The 17,846-nt window shown below is 43.8% G+C and overlaps 2 protein-coding genes across 2 annotated transcripts in view; both read right to left on the bottom strand.

Moving 5' to 3' along the window:
• Nucleotides 1–17,846, bottom strand: part of LOC311122092 (uncharacterized protein) — a 183,933-nt gene that overhangs the window by 163,911 nt on the left and 2,176 nt on the right. The gene's annotated exons all lie outside the window — the stretch shown is intronic.
• On the bottom strand, nucleotides 1,596–17,661 carry LOC311122093 (T-cell surface antigen CD2-like). The gene is made up of 5 exons (XM_084196507.1): nucleotides 17,272–17,661; nucleotides 5,218–5,505; nucleotides 4,801–5,073; nucleotides 4,582–4,650; nucleotides 1,596–2,833 (listed from the first exon to the last, which is right to left on the bottom strand). The coding sequence occupies exons 1-5, from the start codon at nucleotides 17,543–17,545 to the stop codon at nucleotides 2,754–2,756; spliced, it is 984 nt and encodes a 327-aa protein (XP_084052633.1). The 5' UTR covers nucleotides 17,546–17,661; the 3' UTR covers nucleotides 1,596–2,753.

Below are 17,846 nucleotides of genomic sequence, written 5' to 3'. Positions count from 1 at the left end.
ACATAGGCAGGGTAAAAACCAATGCTGACCTTGGGAGACATGAGGGCCAGAACATGGCTAACCAATGCTGACCTTGGGAGACATGAGGGCCAGAACATGGCTAACCAATGCTGACCTTGGGAGACATGAGGGCCAGAACATGGCTAACAAATGCTGACCTTGGGAGACATGAACGCCAGAACATGGCTAACCAATGCTGACCTTGGGAGACACGAGGGCCAGAACATGGCTAACCAATGCTGACCTTGGGAGACATGAGGGCCAGAACATGGCTAACCAATGCTGACCTTGGGAGACATGAAGGCCAGAACATGGCTAACCAATGCTGACCTTGGGAGACATGAGGGCCAGAACATGGCTAATGAACTGAATGTTTTCTTCTCACGATTTGAATCTGACGACTTTGTGTCGGAGGTAAAACAAATGGAAGCATCATTACAAATGTTTGAGAGGGTTGTTGTTAAACAGGCTGATGTTGTAAAGTTGTTCAGGGGGTGTAACGCACACAAAAGCCCAGGCCCAGACAAAATAACTGGACGTGTTAAAGCACTGTGCTGAACCACTGACTGGTGTTTTTACAGACATTTAGCAATCCTCGCTCTACCAGCAACATGTGCCAGTATTGTGGAAAAACTCAATAATTATACCCATTCCTAAAGCATCTAATCCCTCTGTGCCGAATGACCACCGCCCTGTCGCCTTGACATCCTTAGTAATGAAATGCTTTGAGAAAATTGTGAGAAGTCATATTCTTAGTGCCACCCAGAACCTCCTCGACCCGTTTCAGTTTGCCTATCAGCCCAGCAGAGGACTTGATGATGCCGTTCTTACTCTCCTCAACATGGTCTATACACATCTAGAGGGCGCCAAATCCCATGTCAGGGTTCTGTGGTCCTCTGTAGCTCAATTGGTAGAGCATGGTGCTTGTAACGCCAGGGTAGTGGGTTCGATGCCCGGGACCACCCATACGTAAACATGTATGCACACATGACTGTAAGTCGCTTTGGATAAAAGCGTCTGCTAAATGGCTTATTATTATTCTGTTGACTTTTCTTCTGACTTCAACACAATCCAGCCTTACATTCTGGCACAGAGTCTCATAAGGGACTTCTCCTTAGATGGGGGAATGGTTTTGTGGCTGTTAGACTTCCTGAGCCAGAGGTCACAGCGGGTCAGAGTAGATCCCCACGTGTCGGACATATGCACCACCAACACAGGCTCGCCTCAAGGATGTGTTTTTCCCCCACTCCTGTACACTAATAGTTGTACTAGTTTCCATCCTGACAGACACCTCATTAAGTTCGCTGATGACACTGCCTTGATCAGCCTGTTGCATGATGACGAGGAACACCATCCTAAATGACTTTGTAGAGTGGTGTGACAAATCACACTTGGTCCTCAATAGCAACAAGACCAAAGAGATGTGCATAGACTTCAGGAAGCGTACAACACCTACCTCTGCAACATCTATCAGAGGTCAGAACATATAGATTGTAGAGGAATACAAATATCTGGGTGTCCTCATGAACAATAAGCTTCAGTGGAATAAATGTACAGACTTGATCTACAAAAAGAGTCAACAGAGACTGTACTTTCTGAAAAAGCTGGGATCTTTTAATGTTGACTGTACTATACTGACTCTGTTTTACAAATCTTTCATTGAGATTATTTTATTAACTTTTTGTATTGTTTGTTGGTTTGGCAATGCCACTGTCAGCCAGAGCAATATGATGAGAAGGATTATCATCACAGCAAGCAAGGTACTTGGAGTCAAACAGAAAAGCCTGGATGAGATCTTTAAGGTCAGGGCCCTCCGCAAGGCTCATAAAATCATTTTAGACTCTAGCCAACCCCTGTACCCTGACTTTTTGATTTGTAACATACAATAGGTCAGGGATAGGCAACCCTATTCCTGGAGTTCTGGAGGTACTGCAGGATTTTCTTCCAACTAGGCACCACACCAGACCAACTGAGCTAATTGATCAGTTCAGTGATTGCCTAAATTCAACACACCTGGTCTTCCAGGTCGGTTAAATCAAAAACATGAAGTGCCTGCAGACCTCCAGGACCAGGGTTACCTACCCCTGCAGTAGTTGAACGCTTTAACCACAAGCTCTTAAAGACACAAAACCTGCAAAGGTCTTGAGACGTTCTGAAACAAGCCACATTTCTAAACCAGCAACAGGCATATCAAACAAAACAAAATGGAAGCAGTTCTCAGAACTGAAAATGTCCTGATTGACAACCATGGAGCAAATAAAATAAAGCAGAAGAATCACACTGAAGCACATTAAATGATTGGCTTTTGGAACATATAAACTAGCAAGGGGTGACGTTGACAGAATCTTTATCCACAATGTTACCTCTATTGGAAACATTTTGACAGTGCATGAATGCATAGATGTGAAGAGAAACCAAAACCAAACAGGTTATTTCAAATACTCATCAAACGTACATTTTTTAAAGCACATTTCTGTTGCAGATTCCAACTGCATAATACACATTTTATATAGGCTAGTCCACACACTGCTAACTTTAAACTCACATTAGTCATCACCTTCTCATACTGTATGTAGATGTCACTAAAACATGTTCTTCAAATAAATGCTGCCACAAATAATGTGAGTAACACATTTCTGGCAACATCTCCACATATCTGCATTGTCAAAATGGCCCCATAGAAGTACCATGTAAAAGGTGTGTTTTTCAAGACACTTTCATTCAAATGAAATTCACATTGTGTAACATTTTGGTTAATCAGTGAGTATGAAGAGTTGAACCAGGAAGAGACAGAGAATCATCCTACCGTTTTTTTTCTTCCACACCAACCAAACTGGGGAGTAAAAATACAAATATTTTATGACTTTTTTATTTTATTTTATTTAACCTTTATTTAACCAGGTAAGCCACTTGAGAACAAGTTCTCATTTACAACTGCGACCTGGCCAAGATAAAGCAAAGCAGTGCGATAAAAACAACAACAACACAGAGTTACATATGGGATAAACACAACGTACAGTCAATTACACAATAGAAAATATATATACAGTGTGTGCAAATGTGGTAAGTTATGGAGGTAAGGCAATAAATAGGCCATTGTGCAAAATAATTACAATTTAGTATGAACACTGGAATGATAGATGTGGAGAAGATGATGTGCAAATAGAGATACTGGGGTGCAAATGAGCAAAATAAATAACAATATGGGGATGAGGTAGTTGGGTGGGCTAATTACAGATGGGCTGTGTACAGGTGCAGTGATCGGTAAGCTGCTCTGACAACTGATGCTTAAAGTTAGTGAGGGAGATAAGAGTCTCCAGCTTCAGAGATTTTTGCAGTTTGTTCCAGTCATTGGCAGCAGAGAACTGGAAGGAATGGCTACCAAAGGAGGTGTTGGCTTTGGGGATGACCAGTGAGATATACCTGCTGGAGCACATACTAAGGGTGGGTGTTGCTATGGTGACCAATGAGCTAAGATAAGGCGGGGATTTGCCTAGCAGTGATTTATAGATGACCTGGAGCCAGTGGGTTTGGCGCCAAATATGTAGTGAGGGCCAGCCAACGAGAGCGTACAGGTCACAATGGTGGGTAGTATATGGGGCTTTGGTGACAAAACGGATGGCACTGTGATAGACTACATCCAATTTGCTGAGTAGAGTGTTGGAGGCTATTTTGTAAATTATATCGCTGAAGTCAAGGATCGGTAGGATAGTCAGTTTTACGAGGGCATGTTTGGCAGCATGAGTGAAGGAGGCTTTGTTGCGAAATAGGAAGCCGATTCTAGATTTAACTTTGGATTGGAGATGCTTAATATGAGTCTGGAAGGAGAGTTTACGGTCTAACCAGACACCTAGGTATTTGTAGTTGTCCACATATTCTAAGTCAGACCCGCCGAGAGTAGTGATTCTAGTCGGGCGGGCGGGTGCAAGCAGCGTTCGTTTGAAGAGCATGCATTTAGTTTTACTAGCGTTTAAGAGCTGTTGGAGGCTACGGAAGGAGTGCTGTATGGCATTGAAGCTCGTTTGGAGGTTTGTTAACACAGTGTCCAATGAAGGGCCAGATGTATACAAAATGGTGTCTTCTTAATTACAAGTCTGCATTAATATTATGTCAGCTATTGAATTTACCCACAATTACATGGTTAAGCTGCAATAAGAAACCATTTCTGAGAGCACCAATAAACAACCTGCATACAGTACCTGCACCCCTGTAAAATAACATAGCCAGCGATTTCACATCTAATATCCATTGTACGCTAAACATATTTTTAGGTTACCACAAATTGATTACGGTCCTTTTTGCTGATTAATTAATTAATTCAGATTAGGCTAATCCATACTGTGCGAGGTCCAAATTGGTGCCTCACTGTGACACATTATGAAGACTGTGCCCTACGGCAGGTGGTGCATCTAACCCCCTGTCTTGTCTGTAGCAGTAGCCTGAACACTACTGTAAATACAGGTAGAACAGATATCCCCTTCAGGGGGTATAGCTCACTGTTGTTGCTGCTGTTATGTCAATCTGTGCTTCAGAAATATGTACATGTGCAGTGCTCTGTTACTATAGAGGTGCTGTTCTTACCTGTTATGGTGGCGACAAGTACTAATATGACAACGACAACACCAGCAACAACACCAACTTCAGAAGGCTCTGAAATGAAAACACATTTTGTATTGATACTTTGACAGGAGTTCATCAGGTATTCAACATAGTGCAGCATTCAAAATGTCCTACAACACTAGCAGTGTTACTGACATATCAATACATATTACTGTAGCATACTTATGAATGTCCACTCACCTGGGCCAAACACATGTTCAACTGGCTCACTGACTTCCCCTTCCCCACTAACAGCGTTATTCAACTTGCAGATGTACTTGTAACCATTGGTTGGTTTGCCAGTGTCGCTTTTAGAGACATTCATCTGTTTATCTAAGACCTCCCACTTCCCCTCTCCCACTTTCCAGCTGTAGGTGACGGGTTCAGCATCAGTGGTGTCGCCCTCACAGGTCAGAGTGCAGGAGGTTTTGTTGGTGTTACAGGAAGAAGTGATTGTGGGTTTGGGGACTGCCTCTGTAAATAGAGGAAAGAAACAGGAATAATTTGGGAAAATGCTTGTGAGGCACTGAATAACCTGCTGTTTCTACACGACCACACATACACACATGTACACACACACACAGATGTATGCACACACACACACACAGAAACACTTACTGATAACAAATAGTTGATATGTCTTGTCAAGCGATTTGCTGTTGAACTCCACAGAATAAACTCCACTGTCTGTTTTCGTCAATCCACTGATTCTCAGCTCTCCAGTAGCCTGGTTCAGGGTTGTGCGGCCTTTGAAGGCAGCATAGATTTCCAGACCACCAAAATCCTTGTCCCACTCTGCCACCTTGTTCTTCCCATGCTTCCATAGGATGCTTATGATGGGGTCAGTCACTGTGGACTTGTCTGGCTTCAACACGAGCACACCTCCCACTTCATGATAAAGATCATCTGGAAAAGCAGACATTTCATACATGTAAGATAGTATCAATGTATCCAGGGTAACACATTATGGTTAGGGTATAAATATGTAGTCCTAACCCTATTGACATTGAACTGACATTATTATCAACCTTTACTTTTTATGTCTAGAATTGTGCTTGCTGGGCGTATCTGGTCTATGTAGTCTGCCCACTTTGATAGTATTTCCCTCCTCACCACCACCACTGGAGTGGAAATGTATCTTTGTCTACACCCTGCCTCTGAGGCTGTCCACTATTATATCACCAGCTAGGTTTCCATCCAATTTGTGACATATTTTCATGTGAATATTCTAAAATCTGCATAAAACAATACGCACATTTTCCCACCAGAGATATTGTTCCATCAAACTGACTTTTTGCAGATAAAAGGCTGTGTGTGATGACATAGTGTACATAAAAATAATTTTTGCCATTAAATTCCCATGTACACTCCTTGTTGAACCTTTTAGGGGTTCAACAAGGTTTCTTCTAAGATCCTCAACGTTCTTTGAAGAACCTTAGGGTTCTTGGCACTGAACATGGACCCCAAAAGGTTATTCCATGAACCCCATAGGAGGTGGGGTTCATCAAGGAACCTTAGTTGGTGGGGGTTCTTGCAGGAACCTAACTGCCCAACTGAAACATTTGGATATGAATTTGAAAGGACAGCAGGTGCAGGCACTTAACTGAAAAATGTAAAGATCTCCTCAATTTAAGGTAAGGTTTGTCCCTTGAAAGATCTAAATTGATATTGTTTTATGATGATACCATCTATCTTTTCATATTTGTGTAAATCTTTCTTAAACAGAAAATGGACACAATTCAATGGATATCAATAAACAAAGAGGTAAGAATATGTAGGCTACAAGAATATGTTGAAGGCTCGCTGTATTGGGTGCAGATGACTGAACTGCTCACTTTTGTGTCTGTGTCTGCAGGTATACAGACGAGGAGGCATACAAAGGTATGCCAATTGGTATTGGTATGTTATGCAGATCACATTTACCATCCTCCTCCCTTACCTCTTCAATGAAAATCCCATAGGTCTCTACATTATGGACATGTTATGTGTCTCAAAACAGTTTTTTTTCTCCATTCACATTTACCACAAAAACCAAGGTATGAATACTGTTGTGTGCATGTTTTGTTAATCATCTGTATAATTACTATTTTGGGGATTCACAGACTTCACCCTCCCTACACCTCTGATGAATATAACAGGAAACCTGTTCGATCACCATGTACTGCAAAATCATTCTGGCTATGGATACAGAGATATACCCATTGGACTTGGGGTTCTACTGGGAGTTTACCTCATATTTAGATTTTTTAATTCTGCTTTGCCACTAAAATCATAATAAACACTGACAACTAAAATATTGTGTTATTGTTATTGTTATTGTTATGCTAATTATTATTATTAATAATAATAATAATAATAATAATAGGGGAGGGGGGGTAGTTCAAAAATTAAGCCCAAAAGGTTCTTCAAAAGGTTATTCGAGGATCCATTAAAAGGGGTTCTTCTCCTTTTAAAGGGTTCTTCTAAGAACTTATAGGGGTTCCCCCACAGTTTCAATTTGAAGAACCCCTAAAGGATACTCTAGGAACCTTTTTCTTTTTAGAGTGTACCAAATGAAAAATACAAGTTAAATGGGTTTCCATTGCATTTTACACTCTACTGATGGTTTGTCACAAACTGCTGTGTTATATAGACTGTTGTGTTATATAGACTGTTGTGTTATATAGACTGTTGTGTTATATAGACTGTTGTGTTATATAGACTGTGTTATATAGACTGTTGTGTTATATAGACTGTTGTGTTATATAGACTGTTGTGTTATATAGACTGTTGTGTTATATAGACTTCTGTGTTATATAGACTGTGTTATATAGACTGTTGTGTTATATAGACTGTGTTATATAGACTGTTGTGTTATATAGATGTTATATAGACTGTTGTGTTATATAGACTGTTGTGTTATATAGACTGTTGTGTTATATAGACTGTGTTATATAGACTGTTGTGTTATATAGACTGTGTTATATAGACTGTTGTGTTATATAGACTGCTGTGTTATATAGACTGTTGTGTTATATAGACTGTGTTATATAGACTGTTGTGTTATATAGACTGTGTTATATAAACTGTTGTGTTATATAGACTGTGTTATATAGACTGTTTGTCACGCCCTGGCTCTGGGGACTCTTATATGTTGAGCCAGGGTGTGTAGGGTCTATGTTTTGTGTTCTATGTTCAGTTTCTAGTTCATGTGTTTTCTAGGTTGGCCGGGGTGGTTCTCAATCAGAGGCAACGAGAATCAGCTGTTGCTTGTTGTCTCTGATTGGGAACCATACTTAGGCAGCCTGTTGTGCACTTGTGTTTTGTGGGATCTTGTTCTGTGTTGGTTTGTGTTCATGACCGAGGACTTCACGTTTCATTTTGTTGTTTTTGTATTTTGTATCGTGTTGCTAGTACACTATTAAAAGAGATGTACGCATATCACGCTGCGCCTTGGTCCATCATTATAACGAGCGTGACAGAAGATCCCACCAATACAGGACCAAGCAGCGTGTCCATGAGCAAACGCCGGAGGTAACGTTAGTGGATGTCCTCCTCGGTTGGGGGCAGATCACAGAGGAGGAGGCCGTCCGTTACCAGATGGCGATGAAGGGGGAGACCCAGGCAGGAGAGGAGAAGCGGTGCCAACCGGGCCGTCGTCGGACAGGCGAGAGGCACCCCCAATTAAACATTTTGGGGGGGCACATGGCAGGGACGACGGGGCTGCTGGAGGCAGATAAAGGGCGAGTTTGTGGACGAGGAGAGAAGGCCACCAGGTTACGGGGGCCATTGGTCAGTAGAGGGAAGGAGAGTGTAGAGGCACGGCGAGAGGTACTGAGGTGTGTTACCAGTCCGGTCCGGCCCGTTCCTGATCCCCACACAAGGCCAGTGGTGTGTGTTCTCAGTACGGTCCGGCCTGTTCCTGTCCCTCGCACCAAGCCTGTGATGCGCGTCGCCAGCCCGGCCCGGCCTGTTCCTGCCCTTCGCACCAAGCCTGTGGTGCGCGTCGCTAGCCCGGTCCGGCCTGTTCCTGCTCCCCTCACCAAGCCAGTGGTGTGCTTCGTCAGCCCGGTCCGGCCCGTCCCTGCTCCCCGCACCAAACCAATGGTGCGCGTCAACAGCCCGGCCCGGCCTGTTCCTGCTCCCCGCACCAAGCCTATGGTGCGTGTCGCCAGCCCAGCCCGGCCTGTTCCTGCTCCCCGCACCAAGCCAGTGGTGCGCTTCGTCAGCCCGGCCCGGCCTGTTCCTGCTCCCCGCACCAAGCCAGTGGTGCGCTTCGTCAGCCCGGTCCGGCCCATTCCTGCTCCCCGCACCAAGCCAATGGTGCACGTCGTCAGCCCGGCCCGGCCTGTTCCTGCTTCCCGCACCAAGCCAGTGGTGCGCTTCGTCAGCCCGGTCCGGCCCATTCCTGCCCCTCGCACCAAGCCAATGGTGCGCGTCGTCAGCCCGGTCCGGCCTGTTCCTGCTCCCCTCACCAAGCCAGTGGTGCGCGTCGTCAGCCCGGTCCGGCCCGTTCCTGCTCTCCGCACCAATCCTGTGGTGCGCGTCGTCAGTCCGGCACAGCCCGTGCCTGTTTCACCGGTGCCTGGTCAGGTACCGGTCAGCTGCTCCACACCGGAGCCTAAGCAATCCGCTCCACCGATGTCCAGTCCAGCTCCAGCCAGCGGGACCAGACCAGGGGCGCTACGGGGGGGGGGTTGTTAGAGGGTGGTGGTCACGCCCGGAGCCGGATCCGCCTCCGAGGTGGAATGCCCACCCGGCCCCTCCCCTGTTGGGTTTATGTTGGCGCGGTCGCAGTCCGCGCCTTTGGGGGGGGGGGGGGGGGGTACTGTCACGCCCTGGCTCTGGGGACTCTTATATGTTGAGCCAGGGTGTGTAGGGTCTATGTTTTGTGTTCTATGTTCAGTTTCTAGTTCATGTGTTTTCTAGGTTGGCCGGGGTGGTTCTCAATCAGAGGCAACGAGAATCAGCTATTGCTTGTTGTCTCTGATTGGGAACCATACTTAGGCAGCCTGTTGTGCACTTGTGTTTTGTGGGATCTTGTTCCGTGTTGGTTTGTGTTCATGACCGAGGACTTCACGTTTCGTTTTGTTGTTTTTGTATTTTGTATCGTGTTGCTAGTACACTATTAAAAGAGATGTACGCATATCACGCTGCGCCTTGGTCCAATCATTATAACGAGCGTGACACTGTTGTGTTATATAGACTGTGTTATATAGACTGTTGTGTTATATACAGTGCCTTGCAAAAGTATTCATCCCCCTTGGCATTTTTCCTATTTTGTTGCAGTACAACCTGTAATTTAGATTTTGTAATAGATTTTTAATTGGATTTCATTTAATGGATATACACAAAATAGTCCAAATTGATGAAGTGAAATGAAGAAAAATACTTGTTAAAAAAATAATTTTAAAAAAATAACGGAAAAGTGGTGCATGCATATGTATTCACCCCCTTTGCTATGAAGCCCCTAAATAAGATCTGGTGCAACCAGTTACCTTCAGAAGTCACATAATTAGTTAAATAAAGTCCACCTGTGTGCAATCTAAGTGTCACATGATCTGTCACATGATATCAGTATATATACACCTGTTCTGAAAGGCACCAGAGTCTGCAACACCACTAAGCAAGGGGCACCACCAAGCAAGCGGCACCACGAAGACCAAGGAGCTCTCCAAACAGGTCAGGGACAAAGTTGTGGAGAAGTACAGATCAGGGATGGGTTCTAAAAAAATATCAGAAACTTTGAGCACCATTAAATCCATTATAAAAAAATGGAATGAATATGACACCACAACAAACCTGCCAAGACAGGGCCGCCCACCAAAACTCACAGACCAGGCAAGGAGGGCATTAATCAGAGAGGCAACAAAGAGACCAAAGATAACCCTGAAGGAGCTGCAAAGCTCCACAGCTGAGATATGAGTATCTGTTCATAGGACCACTTTAAGCCGTACATTCCACAGAGCTGGGCTTTACGGACGAGTGGCCAGAAATAAGCAAACATGTTCACCAAAAGGCATGTGGGAGACTCCCCAAACATATGGAAGAAGGTACTCTGGTCAGATGAGACTAAAATTTAGCTTTTTGGCCATCAAGGAAAACGCTATGTCTGGCGCAAACCCAAGACCTCTCATCACCCCGAGAACACCATCCCCACAGTGAAGCATGGTGGTGGCAGCATCATGCTGTGGGTATGTTTTTCATCAGCAGGGACTGGGAAACTGGTCAGAATTGAAGGAATGATGGATGGCGCTAAATACAGGGAAATTATTGAGGGAAACCTGTTTCAGTCTTCCAGAGATTTGAGACTGGGACGGAGGTTCACCTTCCAGAAGGACAATGACCCTAAGCATACTGCTAAAGCAACACTTGAGTGGTTTAAGGGGAAACATTTATGGCCTAGTCAAAGCCCAGACCTCAATCCAATTGAGAGTCTGTGGTATGACATAAAGATTGCTGTACACCAGCGGAACCCATTCAACTTGAAGGATCTGGAGCAATTTTGCCTTGAAGAATGGGCATAACTCCCAGTGGCTAGATGTGCCAAGCTTATAGAGACATACCCCAAGAGACTTGCAGCTGTAATTGCTGCAAAAGGTGGCTCTACAAAGTATTGACTTGGAGGGGGGGGGGGGGGGGGGGGGGTGAATAGTTATGCATGCTCAAGTTTTCTGTTTTTGCATCTTCAAAGTGGTAGGCATGTTGTGTAAATCAAATGATACAAAGGCAACAAAATAGGAAAAATGCCAAGGGGGGTGAATACTTTCGCAAGCCACTGTAGACTGCTGTGTTATATAGCAAATGTGCCCACTCTGGTCTTGGCACATAAGCTCTAGCCAACAGCTCGCAGCTACAGTGGGGGTAAACTATCTACATTATGACATTATTATGGATAAGAACGATATTATTTGTATTTGTCAAATGGCAGCAAAGCATCGATCATCATGTCACCAGAATAAGAATGTCAATATTTATTGGAAAGGAGCATCAAACTCATCACCTTGCACATTCACCAGCCTGTGAAGTTCATCATAACTAATTTAATCTGTAGCCTAATAAACTGTATGCTTTCCCGAGTCATAGTGGGAGGACCACACAACTTATCGCGTGACTCCAAGTTGACTTCGATCTGATGGTTATTATATCAATATTTGCACATAAAGCAAGGCAGGCGTTATAGGCGGGTGCTAGGGGGCCTGGCCCGCCCTACCGTACCTCCTTGCCCGTCTAAATAAAATATTGAAATATTGATCATTTATTTGACCGAGACGGCACCGACAGAAAGACCCATCAACCTTAGATAAAGCGTCCGAGCGAGCGAAACAGCGCCCCTCTTTCTCTGTAAGTGTAGCCCATGTATCTGATTCTGTCTGGACAAAAGGAGTATGGCATGTCATACCTTTTCTGGCCAGACAGAATCAGATACATGGGCTACATATAGTAAGACAGAGGGGCGGCGTTTCACTCGCTAGTTTCAGCAGAGAGGAAGAGGCGAAGCGAGAGGGCACACTCTCGCCAAAATCTGTCCTGAATAAGCCTGCAGTCTCCGGACAATTCTTGCACATTCATTGTTACTTTGTGTGAACTGTTTGCCCTTTTGATTGTTTCTGTTTTTTATTTGTAATACATTTGCAAAAATTTCAAAAAAACTGTCATTATGGGGTATTGTGTATAGATTGATGAGGATTTTTATTTATTTATTTATTTATATTGCTGTAACGTAACAAAATGTGGAAAAGTCAAGGGGTCTGAATACTTTCCGAATCATTGTATTTCCAAATAACAATTTCGTTACATTTCATATAAGGAAAACAGTCAATTAAAATAAATTAATTAGGCCCTAATCTATGGATTTCACATCACTGGGAATACAGACATGTAACGAAACAAAATGTGGAAAAAGAGAAGCGGTCTGAACACTTTCCGAATACACTGTATGTAACCAGTAGGCCTAGTAAATGTACCGTTAATCCCCGTGATTTGGTTACATTCATTACTGTTAAGCATTACAGTCATTTACCGTTCTCATTCTCGTAGTGGAAACGTTGTTTGCAGAGTTCACTACCTACAGTGAGGGAAAAAAGTATTTGATCCCCTGCTGATTTTGTATGTTTGCCCACTGACAAAGACATGATCAGTCTATAATTTTAATGGTAGGTTTATTTGAACAGTGAGAGACAGAATAACAACAAAAAAATCCAGAAAAACGCATGTCAAAAATGTTATACATTGATTTGCATTTTAATGAGGGAAATAAGTATTTGACCCCTCTGCAAAACATGACTTAGTACTTGGTGGCAAAACCCTTGTTGGCAATCACAGAGGTCAGACGTTTCTTGTAGTTGGCCACCAGGTTTGCACACATCTCAGGAGGGATTTTGTCCCACTCCTCTTTGCAGATCTTCTCCAAGTCATTAAGGTTTCGAGGCTGACGTTTGGCAACTCGAACCTTCAACTCCCTCCACAGATTTTCTATGGGATTAAAGTCTGGAGACTGGCTAGGCCACTCCAGGACCGTAATGTGCTTCTTCTTGAGCCACTCCTTTGTTGCCTTGGCCGTGTGTTTTGGGTCATTGTCATGCTGGAATACCCATCCACGACCCATTTTCAATGCCCTGGCTGAGGGAAGGAGGTTCTCACCCAAGATTTGACGGTGAATATAGTGGCGCCGGAGAAGATGGCTGCGGTTTTACAGCCCTCTAACCAATTGTACTATTATGTGTGTTTTTCCGCGTTATTTGTAATTTATTTTGAACATAATGTTTCTGCCATCGTCTCTTATAACCAAAATGAGCTTCTGGATATCAGGACAGCGATTACTCACCTCGTATTGGACGAAGATTTTTTCTTCAACGAGGCGGCCGCGAAGGATATCCTACAGACAACCGACAAGGCATTAAGATTGCACTGAATGAGCTGTATAAGGCCATAAGAAGGCCACAGGAAAACGCTCATCCAGAGGCAGCGCTCCTAGTGGCCGGGGACTTTAATGCAGGGAAACTTAAATCCGTTCTACCTAATTTCTACCAGCATGTTAAATGTGCAACCAGAGGAAAAAAAACTCTAGACCACCTTTACTACACACACAGAGACGCATACAAAGCTCTCCCTCGCCTTCCATTTGGCAAATCTGACCATAACTCTATCCTCCTGATTCCTGCTTATAAGCAAAAACTAAAGCAGGAAGCACCAGTGACTCGGTTAATAAAAGTGGTCAGATTACACAGATGCTAAGCTACAGGACTGTTTTGCTAGCACAGACTGGAACATGCCTGGTATGGCAACTGCTTGGCCTCCAACTGCAAGGCACTACAAAGGGTAGTGCGTACGGCCCAGTACATCACTGGGGCCAAGCTTCCTGCCATCCAGGACCTCTATACCAGGCGGTGTCAGAGGAAGGCCCTCAAAATTGTCAAAGACTCCAGCCACCCTAGTCATAGACTGTTCTCTCTGCTACCGCACGGCAAGCGGTACCGGAGTGCCAAGTCTAGGTTTGAGTTTGAGTTTATTTTTACAGGGACAGTGCACATTAATCAACGTTTCAGTAAAAGTGCCGGTTTTAGCCAGCCGGCTAATTTTCAACCGCAGTCTCTGGGCAGGTTATTAAAAACAAAAGGTCCAAAAGACTTCTCAACAGCTTCTACCCCCAAGCCATAAGACTCCTGAATAGCTAATCATGGCTACCCAGACTATTTGCACTGCCCCCACACCCCATCTTTTTACGCAGCTGCTACTCTGTTAATTATTTATGCATAGTCACTTTAACTCTACCCACATGTACATATTACTTCAACTACCTCAACTAGCCGGTGCCCCCGCACATTGACTCTGCACCGGTACCCCCCTGTATATATAGCCTCCCTACTGTTATTTTATTTTACTTCTGCTCTTTTCTTTCTCAACACTTTTTTGTTGTTTTATTCTACTTTTTTTATTAAAAATAAATGCACTGTTGGTTAAGGGCTGTAAGTAAGCATTTCACTGTAATGTCTGCACCTGTTGTATTCGGCGCATGTGGCCAATAAAATTTGATTTGATTTGATACATGGCCCCGTCTATCATCCCTTTGATGCGGTGAAGATGTCCTGTCCCCTTAGCAGAAAAACACCCCGAAAGCATAATGTTTCCACCTCCATGTTTGACGGTGGGAATGGTGTTCTTGGGGTCATAGGCAGCATTCCTCCTCCTCCAAACACGGCGAGTTGAGTTGATGCCAAAGAGCTCAATTTTGGCCTCATCTGACCACAACACTTTCACCAAGTTCTCCTCTGAATCATTCAGATGTTAATTGGCAAACTTCAGACGGGCCTGTATATGTGCTTTCTTGAGCAGGGGGACCTTGCGGGCGCTGCAGGATTTCAGTCCTTCACGGCGTAGTGTGTTACCAATTGTTTTCTTGGTGACTATGGTCCCAGTTGCCTTGAGATCATTGACAAGATCCTCCCTTGTAGTTCTGGGCTGATTCCTCACCATTCTCATGATCATTGCAACTCCACAAGGTGAGATCTTGCATGGAGCCCCAGGCCGAGGGAGATTGACAGTTCTTCCATTTGCGAATAATCGCACCAACTGTTGTCACCTTCTCACCAAGCTGCTTGCCGTGGTCTTGTAGCCCATTCCAGCCTTGTGTAGGTCTACAATCTTGTCCCTGACATCCTTGCTCTTTGGTCTTGGCCATGGTGGAGAGTTTGGAATCTGATTGATTGATGGCTTCTGTGGACAGGTATCTTTTATACAGGTAACAAACTGAGTGTGCTCCTAATCTCAGCTTGTTAACGGTATAAAAGACACCTGGGAGCCAGAAATATTTCTGATTGAGAGGGGGTAAAATACTTATTTCCCTAATTGAAATGCAAATCAATTTATAACATTTTTCACATGCGTTTTTCTGGATTTTTTTTTGTTATTCTGTCTCTCACTGTTCAAATAAACCTACCATTAAAATTATAGACTGCTCATTTCTTTGTCAGTGGGCAAACGTACAAAATCAGCAGGGGATCAAATATTTTTTTCCCTCACTGTACTACACTTGTGAGAAACAAGTTTTTTTTCTTTTTACTGAAATATCACATTTACATAGTATTCAGACCATTTACTCAGTACTTTGTTGAAGAAAGCACCTTAGGCAGCGATTACAGCCTCAAGTCTTGTTGGGTATGACTCTACAAGCTTGGCACACCTGTATTTGGGGAGTTTCTCCCATTCTTCTCTGCATATCCTCTCAAGCTCTGTCAGGTTGGATGGGGAGCGTCGCTGCACAGCTATTTTCAGGTCTCTCCAGAAATGTTAGATCGGGTTCATCAGACCAGAGAATCTTGTTTCTCATGGTCTGAGAGTCCTTAAGGTGCCTTTTGGCAAACTCCAAGTGGGCTGTCGTGCATTTTACTGAGGAGTGGCTTCCGTCTGGCCACTCTACCATAAAGGCCTGATTGGTGGAGTGCTGCAGAGATGGTTGTCCTTCTGGAAGGTTCTCCCATATCCACAGAGAAACTCTGGACATCTGTCAGAGTGACCATCGGGTTCTTGGTCACCTCCCTGACCAAGGGCCTTCTACCCCGATTGCTCAGTTTGGCCAGGAGGCCAGCTCTAGGAAGAGTCTTGGTTGTTCCAAACTTCTTCATTTAAGAATGATGGAGGCCACTGTGTTCATGGGGAACTTCAATGCTGCAGAAATGTTTTGGTACCCTTCCCCAGATCTGTGCCTCGACACAATCCTGTCTCTGAGCTCTACGGACAATTCCTTCAACCTCATGGCTTGGTTTTTGTTCTGACATGCACTGTCAACTGTGGGACCTTATATAGACAGGTGTGTACCTTTCCAAATCATGTCCAATCAATTGAATTTACCACAGGTGGACTACAATCAAGTTGTAGAAACATCTCAAGGATGATCAATGCAAACAGGATGCACCTGAGCTCAATTTCGAGTCTCATAGCAAAGGGTCTGAATACTTATGTAAATAAGGTATTTCTGCTTTTACATTTTTTTTTACTTGCTCCCAAAAAAATAAATGTTTTTGCTTTGTCATTATAGGGCATTGTGTGTAAATTGATGAGGAAAAAATGAATTTAATCCATTTTAGAATAAGGCTGTAACGTAACAGAATGTGGAAAAAGGGAAGGGGTCTGAATGCTTTCCAAATGCACTGTATGTAATGGGGAATTTATTTAAATAATCAACAATCAAAGGGCAAACAATTCACACAATGAAAAAATGAATGGGCAAGGATTGGCGGAAGACCGCTAAGTGCATTCTGGAGAGCTGAGTGCACGCATTCTGGAGATACACACTACATACATTCACAACACACCCCTCCCCTTCTTGTTGCAACATAAAAAATTATACCCAAGACACATTATCTTCACACATATTTTTTATGCTTTTCACTGACAGCTGCAATTTTAATGATCCTCTGTGGCTAAGTCATGCTCTGGATGAGCGTTTTCCTGTTTGCTTATGGCCTTAATTAGCTCATTGAGTGCAGTCTTAGTGCCAGCATCGGTTTGTGGTGGTAAATAGACAGCTACAAAAAAATATAGATGAAAACTCTCTTGATAAATAGTGTGGTCTACAGCTTATCATGAGATACTCTACCTCAGGCGAGCAAAACCTCGAGACTTCCTTAATATTAGATTTCGTGCACCAGCTGTTGTTTACAAATATACACAGACCGCCACCCCTTGTCTTACCGGAGGCAGCTGTTCTATCTTGCCGATGCAGCGTATATCCCGCCAGCTGTATGTTATCCATGTCGTCGTTCAGCCACGACCCGGTGAAACATAAGATCTTACAGTTTTTAATGTCCCGTTGGTAGGATATCCGTGATCGTAGTTCGTCTATTTTGTTATCCAATGATTGTACATTGGCTAATAGGACTGATGGTAGAGGCAGATTACCCACTCGCCGTCGGATCCTTACAAGGCACCCTGACCTACGTCCCCGATATCTCCGTCTCTTTCTCATGCGAATGACAGGGATTTGGGCCTTGTCCGGTGTCTGAAGAAAATCCTTTGCGTCCGACTTGTTAAAGAAAAAATCTTCGTCCAATACGAGTTGAGTAATCGCTGTCCTGATATCCAGAAGCTCTTTTCGGTCATAAGAGATGGTGGCAGAAACATTAGGAACAAAATAAGTTACAAATAACGCGAAAAAAACACACACAATAGCACAATTGGTCAGGAGCCGGTAAAATGGCAGCCATCTCCTCCGGCGCCATTCTCTATGTAATGGGGAATTGATTTTAAAAATCAACAATCAAAGGGCA

This window comes from Coregonus lavaretus (assembly GCF_964263955.1).
Source record: "Coregonus lavaretus genome assembly, contig: HAP1_SCAFFOLD_751, whole genome shotgun sequence".
Taxonomy (NCBI): Eukaryota; Metazoa; Chordata; class Actinopteri; order Salmoniformes; family Salmonidae; genus Coregonus; species Coregonus lavaretus.
Note: the sequence above shows the minus strand (reverse complement) of the source record. Positions and strands in the feature narration are given on the sequence as shown.